The 7,665-nt window shown below is 27.3% G+C and overlaps 1 protein-coding gene and 1 pseudogene across 1 annotated transcript in view; both read right to left on the minus strand.

The window, feature by feature from the left end:
• Positions 1-1,437, minus strand: part of LOC100569549 (COP9 signalosome complex subunit 1-like) — a 4,686-nt gene extending 3,249 nt beyond the window's left edge. The window contains exon 1 of the mRNA XM_016806664.2: positions 1,236-1,437. Coding sequence (XP_016662153.1) covers positions 1,236-1,437 — 202 coding nt within the window. The remainder of the gene's footprint in view (positions 1-1,235) is intronic.
• Positions 1,438-4,330: 2,893 nt separating this feature from the next.
• LOC100166374 overlaps positions 4,331-7,665 on the minus strand; it is an 11,114-nt pseudogene continuing 7,779 nt past the window's right edge.

The following is a 7,665-nucleotide window of genomic DNA, read 5'->3' on the forward strand; positions in this document are numbered from 1 at the left end:
ATAGACAGATGAATAAAAATATGATATTTTTGATTTATATTATTCATCGTGACAATAACAACATTCAGTATATTAAAAAATCACCTCTATTCAAACCTAATAATCTTGTTGATCATTGATCAATCGTAATCGGTTTTCAAAATTAAAATCGATCAAACCAAATCCATTTTGTTTTGTCAGGCTTTTTGGTCTAAGAACCACTTTTTTCATATAGACGCAGCCCCAAGTGCAGTGTCCAAAAACGCATAGATAAATTTAATTAGGTAAATGACAGATATTCGCGTGAAGTGCTTAATATTACGCTAGTAGATTTATAAACGAAGGGTATAATGATTTATGATGCACCTGAGTCTGCGTGTCTTTATTAACTTGTCGTTGATGATGATTTTATTATTGAAATTGTGTGAGTATACATTATTATAACTTTTTACCTGGTTGATGTTGCTTGTCTTGAACAATTATAGAATTTGAAAAGAGAGTATTAACGATGTTAGTTTTTTTGAAATGATGTAAGTAAAATTTTTGGTTTGAAATGAAAGTTATTTTAATAATTCACAACAAGATAATATTATAAAATTTGAAATGAGTACCTACGTTAAGTTAATAATCGCTTTATAATTTTGGTAGCGAAATAAGACGATGCGTGTGATACCGCATGAGGCAGTTTTGGTTATTATGATTTATGAACAGACTGATCTGAATATCAAAATGGGGGTTCTACTTATAGTATTGACCTTTGATACCTTGTTGTTCCATATTAAATTGTTGTTGTTTATTTTGTGTAGGTACATGGGTATAATACTATAATCAAATTATGTTATTGTAAGATTAGTGACATTTGTACATGTATATATATGGTTATTACTTATTAATAATTTTTGTACATTTTGAATAATATCAGGGTACACGGATACAGGTATTTATTGTGGTTTTTGGTAATAACATATTTAATAGTATTATTATGATATTGAATCATGAACCTGTGTTGGCGCAATTATGTAGATATCATTACAAATGGCTTTCAACGGAAGGCTATAATAATATTTTAAATATAATATAATATACATTTATTTATATTTTTATAGTACAATTAACACGTAGGCACACTATAATAATATATCAATTCTCAATATATTCAAGTCCGGATTTTGTTAAATTCCTATTGACTACTGTAAATATATTATACATATTAGATGATATATAAGTGCACGGAGAGTGTCGGAGACTGTAATTACAGTATATGTTATTCAAATGGCTTCTGTAGACTACATTTGCTGTATCAATATCATTTTTGACATATGTTGCTATACCATATTGCTTATGATTGATGGCTCCAATTAATTTGTATCCAGCTATGTATCCTCGTTTTTGCAAATCGGTTTCGTCAGTTGTGTGTGTTTCCTGAAGGGCAATGACATCCACTTTATTGTTGATCATAATTTTTGATAATATCTCGCATTTGGCTTTAGAGATACCCTCAATATTGAGGTGACATATCCTAAGTACCAATATTTAGCGTCAAGTGGTCCTTAAAAGGACCATTTTTGTTAGGCATTGTTAGTGTTGATTTGTATTGCTGGGTATCAGCGCCTAGTTGATGGTATTAGTTATACTAGTATATTGTTTATGCTTGTAAGCGTTAACGGATACTAGTATATGCAGGGGAGGCCACGTGCAGGCTACCATCATCTCCCCGCATTGAGGGAATTCATGCGGCAAATAATGAAGCATTAGAATGGATTCGAGAACTAGACATTGCCTTATGACTATGGATTTTATCTGTAAACAATGACCATGAGCCCCTACTATCATTACTTATTTATTTAACTATTTACATTTTATATTTATATTTTTAACTGTAGTTATTTTATTTTTATTTTATACTCATGTTTTGATTTATATTCGATATATATTGTGGCCTTAACTGTGTTGATTTGTATACCAGCCATACGAAATAAATAAATAAAACATTATAGTATAAGCAATACAGGCATAGGTTAGTACAAATAGGTGATAGGTAAGTTGTTAAATGATGAGCATTAATAATATAATTTTTAAATATTATATTAATTGGTATTTTGGTACTTACTTATATTATATAATATTACATTTGGTATCTCTGTTATATTAATCTCATTAAAATATCATTTGGTAATAGACATGTAATGTTTAATTAGGTATAGACGTATTATAACCGTACAGGACATACAGGTAGTGTTGTATATATTTTTTAGTACCTACAGAATGCGATATTTTAAGTTGTACAAGTAAATAACACAATGTGATTTCCTTTGATATGTAAAATATAAGCACGTTTTTTTATTTTCATATTAGGTACGACTTAAATTAATATGACTGCAGCTATAGTAGTTACTGTCCGTTAACGTGTTAAGGACGACATTTGAGTTGCTCTGTCCAATATTTTCCCATATTTAAAGTCAATATTGCAATCAAAACAACAGCAAAATATGTTACATTGAAACTTGTATACATAAATAATTATGCACTATGAAAAAAAAGTGATTATTCGTATTTCATAATGATTTAATAATGTATTATTGTATTAACTCTTAATATTATCATTAAAAAATGAATAGGATCTTTTCGTTATACGTTTACCATTTCCTACTTTACGGGACACCCCTTTTTTGGGTGGACGTCAGTGATGCTCGCGTTGCCACTCGCTCACTGTGTTGCACTCAGACAAAAAAAATCAAATATATCCCTCGACTTGCTATGCAACACCACCTAAAGTTGGTCACAGGGTAACTGCCGTATATCCACTCTTAATAACGATTTTAATTTTATACATATAACGGAAAAGATCCAAAATTAAAAATAAAATTAATATATATTTTTTTTTTGTCCGTGATTATATTTTATTCTTTATTTTTCAAAGGGGTCCATGACTCAAAAAACCTATGACTTACAGCCTTATTATAAGTACCTATCAAATAATATCAATAATTCATTTGACCTTGTATCCGGTGCAGGGAAACGTGGGGAATGTTGAAATTAATTTAGTTTTAAAATGCCTGCAGCATTATAAGCAATATTTTTATTTAAATTTTTTGAAAAATGTATAACTTTTATCCAATTACTTAAACTGAATATTTTTACCTAAAATTAAAACCCACTTAATATTAAATATTATTGATTTTACAGTTTTATTGGGAATACATTCATATCATTGGATAAAATATGATAAATCTTATAAATTATTAGTTATTAAACATATATGTATACAAATTAAGACTTTTATTCAGATTTTGTACTTAATCAGGTTTCAACATTGCCCATTAAGACAGGTCGGGTGAGACGTTGTAATATCATCAATGTTATATTTAAAGAAAAATTATTAGAAAGTATTTGTATACTTTACAATTTAAAAAAAAAAATTCATATTTATTACAATATTACATAGGTGCTAGGTCACCAGAATACCTGTCTTGATGCTCACAATTAAAATTATTAATATTATAGTATTAACATACTACCTAAAAAGTAAGAATTGTATAAAATATCTCCAACTTAAATGACATTCATTGATAGGTCATAGGTAGTCAGTTACGTATAAATAATTTGAATCTGATTAATGTATTTTACTAAGGGCCGCTTTCACCAACTACTTTAAACTTCGATTACGCTTAATCGACTGATAACAGATATTTTAACCGGGCAAATTCGGCCGGTTAACTTTAATCGAAGTTTAAAGCAGATGGTGAAACTGGCCCTAATACTGAAGTTCTTCTTCATATAATAGATAACCAATAGGTAGCTAATAAGGTAACATAATATATAATAATAAAATAATAAAATAATAAAATAATATAATTAATAATACATGATATTTATTTTTATTAGAATTGTGTTCAGTTGTTTTTCATATGTAAACATTATACAATTCTACATTATACAATTATATTATTTTCATTTTCCAAAATGCAATATAAATACAATACAATTAACATCATAAATGATAAGAGAATGCATAATTTAGTATAACATTTTTTCTTTTAATGCACTTAAGTATATAAAATAAATCAATTAGAAGAATATAAAATAAAAACATTTTGAACTCATAAATATTATAACCCAACTGGTATGCATAATTTTACTTTTATTATACAATTTGAAAAAAAAGTATAGGTACCTAATAATACCTTTATTAAGAAGGTTGTAGTACTTGGCAAGTAACCTAATAATTAATACATAATATTTATATTAAGCCATTAGTTTAATATAACATGAATGAAGACCTTTCATTTAACACATTTTTTACTTATCTTATGAAATATTAAAAAAAAATTCTATTTGGAAAAAATGAAACTCATTGCCTATGAATTTCATTCAAACTTTTAAAAGCTTTATTAACAGCATTTAACAATTGCTCTTTACGTTGTCTTTCTTCTGCAACACCTTCTTTTTCAACAAGCATTCTACCAGAAGACGGATTGTTGATAAATGGCATGAACACATCTGCCTTTAATTTTTTATCTAATTTTTTCAGAACAAAGTTAACTAATTTATGGTTAATACGGTTTGGCACAAAATCTCTTAAAGTATTCCTGATGTATTCGAAGTAGCAACGTGTAAATTGTTTGTGCAATTTTACTTGTACATCAATTTCATTTTTATAATCATTTAAACCACCCATACTAGATAATATATTTGTGTACATGTTACTTACAATTTCTTTCTCCATGTTTTCGAATTGAGAATAGACATTGGAAGTTGATTTATTTGAAAAAATATTACTATAAAATTGTCCTTTATCTTGGATAAATGATGAATGGCACTCGGTTGATGAATTGATCAATTCTAAAAAGTAATTGGGGTTAGTTGTATTTATAAATTGCTGATGTGTTTTAATGTAAGACTTTATAGATTTTTTAATATTCTTTAATTTAATCTCCAATAATTCGTCGAGAGTGCTTCTTACCTGAAATGAAATGTACAATAACTATCTTAATCAAGCTAAATAAAATATATTTTGTATTATTTTTATTGATTTGAAATATTGAATGCAGTTATAAAATTAAATTTATTGAGTGCTATCTATAAAAGTTATCATAAAAATAAAAATATTATTAAGAGGTAACCTAGTCTAGAAAAATAATTAATACCAGATTTTACTTAATCTATATTATTATATTGATATGTAAGCACTTCTCTTTGGATCTACCAATCTATCAACCTATACAAGATGTCACGTAAAGACTCACTGCCCAGATAAAAATTGGTTTTTTGTTGTTAACTTATAAATTAAAAAAATTACAAGTTTAATGAAAATAAAATGTTGAAACCTCAAAATTTTCTGAAAATTAAACCTTATAAAATGGCTATATTTAATTGTTTCAAAAATAAAAAATAAAAATTACATTTTTTAACTTTTTTACCAAAAAAATAAAATATATGTAGTCCCTGTCTGTGAGTCTTATAAAAACAACAACAGATTTATGATAAATATATTATCTCATAAAATATCTTAAAGGGTAAATCCTCGCTGACACCCTTTTTATCACTCAATTCATTCTAACGTCCGCTCTTACACGTCTTAGTATTGATAAAAAAAAATGTATTTACATATTTTATGAATAATTTATTTAAAATATGATTTAAAAAAGATTATTGGAACAACAATTCAATATTGTCCGTATAATTTTCTATATTTTAATTAATATAAATAATTCATAAATGTGATCACTTATTTAGTATAAGCTATTTTAATTCGGGTATCTATCAAATGCTGTGGTATAAATAGAACTACAAAAATATTAAAATAATTCCTCACTCATATAAATATTTCCTATTTAAATATAATAAAGTCATATTTACATCGTTTTTTAGTTTTGGAAATCTTTCAAGTTCATCCAACAATTTTTGGTCAATTGAATCAAGAATGTTGAACATTTCGTCACGCACAACGTCCACAAATGATAATGCTGGCTCAATGAGATTTTCCAATTGTTGGCTTACCATAATTTCCAATGCCTTGTGATTCACTATTGAACTTTTTTTAATACCAGAACTATTTAATAAATAATTTTCTATATTTTTATCACTCAAATTATACAACGGATCCACCGCCATGAATTTTTTACAAAAGTTTTCTTGTATAACATTTACAATTTTTGCACCACCCATCAACATTTGATCTGATGTATCTTTTCTATCACCGGTTACGGTGTCGCAGTATGATTTGTTAATGTCATTTAATAATTGAAGTACAAATGTTTTTTCGCAGTCAGCTATTTCCAATGTTTTTAATTCACTTTCAAGTCTTTTTTTGGTATCTTGTAAATTTTTGCGCAAGATTGGAATGGTTATTTTAATATGTTTAATTAATATATGTTGTAATGTATCGGCCAATACTTTGTTTCCATGCTTTTTACAAATATCTGGATAATTAGTTTTAAAAAACTCTGTTTCATTTATTAGGGTCTCCCCTAATGTCTTATTCTCGTTCAGATCTTTCTGAGACCTATTAACCACACCAATAATACCAAGTTTTACTGGAATTACTTTACCACAAAGAAGATCAACTTTATCGTTCTTGGTACCTTTATCAATGATATCCAACTTGGTAACCACAGCAATTGTCCTTTCACCTTCAGGATCCCATTGTTTAGCTATTTTCAGACTTTCTGAGGTCGCAGGATCTGTATTAGCAGTGACCACGGCTAAGATTATAGCGTTTGGCTGTCGAACATATTTTAATATCAGTTGTAGGATTTGTTCTTCAATGTTTGATGGTTGATTACCAACGGGTAATTTAGTGATTCCAGGCAAATCAACAAACGTTAGAGTGTACAAGGAGGTATAAACTTTCAACACTATTGGCGTGTCGGTAATTCCCTTATTTTCCCCAGCCAAAATGACTGTTTGTTTCTCAATTTCTTTCCGTACATCATCAAAATCATGAAATACAGTGTTTTCTTTATGCGAAAAACAAGCCCATTCTTTAATATTTGTATTATTTGTTATTTTTACCATGGATTCCATATCTTCTTTAGTGTACTTTATCATTTGTAGAATCAAAGGAGCGCGAGTTACAATGCCTGTTCCTCGTGGCAAAAAAGATTTACCCACCAAACTCTCGAGAACTGAACTCTTACCAGAGCTTTGGGACCCAACAACGACAATCTGAGGTAAATCGATTGGATTTTCATTGACTACAGCAAACACATCTTGCAGTTTATTAATTGTTTGAATCAACGACTCCATAGCGTAAATGATCAGAAACTCTGGAAACTAAAATATTTAAATATAAAATCTTTATAATATAATATAGTATTAATATATTTAGATAGGTAGATATTGTTTGTAAAATTTCAGATATTTTTTATCACAAACAAATAAAATTATTATAGAATCTACTTAACAAATAATATTATATTTTTAATTAGAAACCTAGAATATCTTAAATTTTGTAAGAAATTTGTGACAGTTGTATAACTAAAAATATAAATATTTTATTATTGGCATAATAAAAAAAGTTTTTAGTAATTTGAGGTATTACAATGTTCATATTTCTACATCACTATAATATTATAGACCTAATATTCTTTTTTATGTATTTATTTGATTTTACAATGATGTATTTTAGATTCTGAGCAGAGCGATGACTGTATTAATTTTACAATGATGTGTTTTTTTTTTTTG

The sequence above is a fragment of the Acyrthosiphon pisum genome, unplaced genomic scaffold (assembly GCF_005508785.2).
Source record: "Acyrthosiphon pisum isolate AL4f unplaced genomic scaffold, pea_aphid_22Mar2018_4r6ur Scaffold_20632;HRSCAF=21659, whole genome shotgun sequence".
NCBI classification, from domain to species: domain Eukaryota; kingdom Metazoa; phylum Arthropoda; class Insecta; order Hemiptera; family Aphididae; genus Acyrthosiphon; species Acyrthosiphon pisum.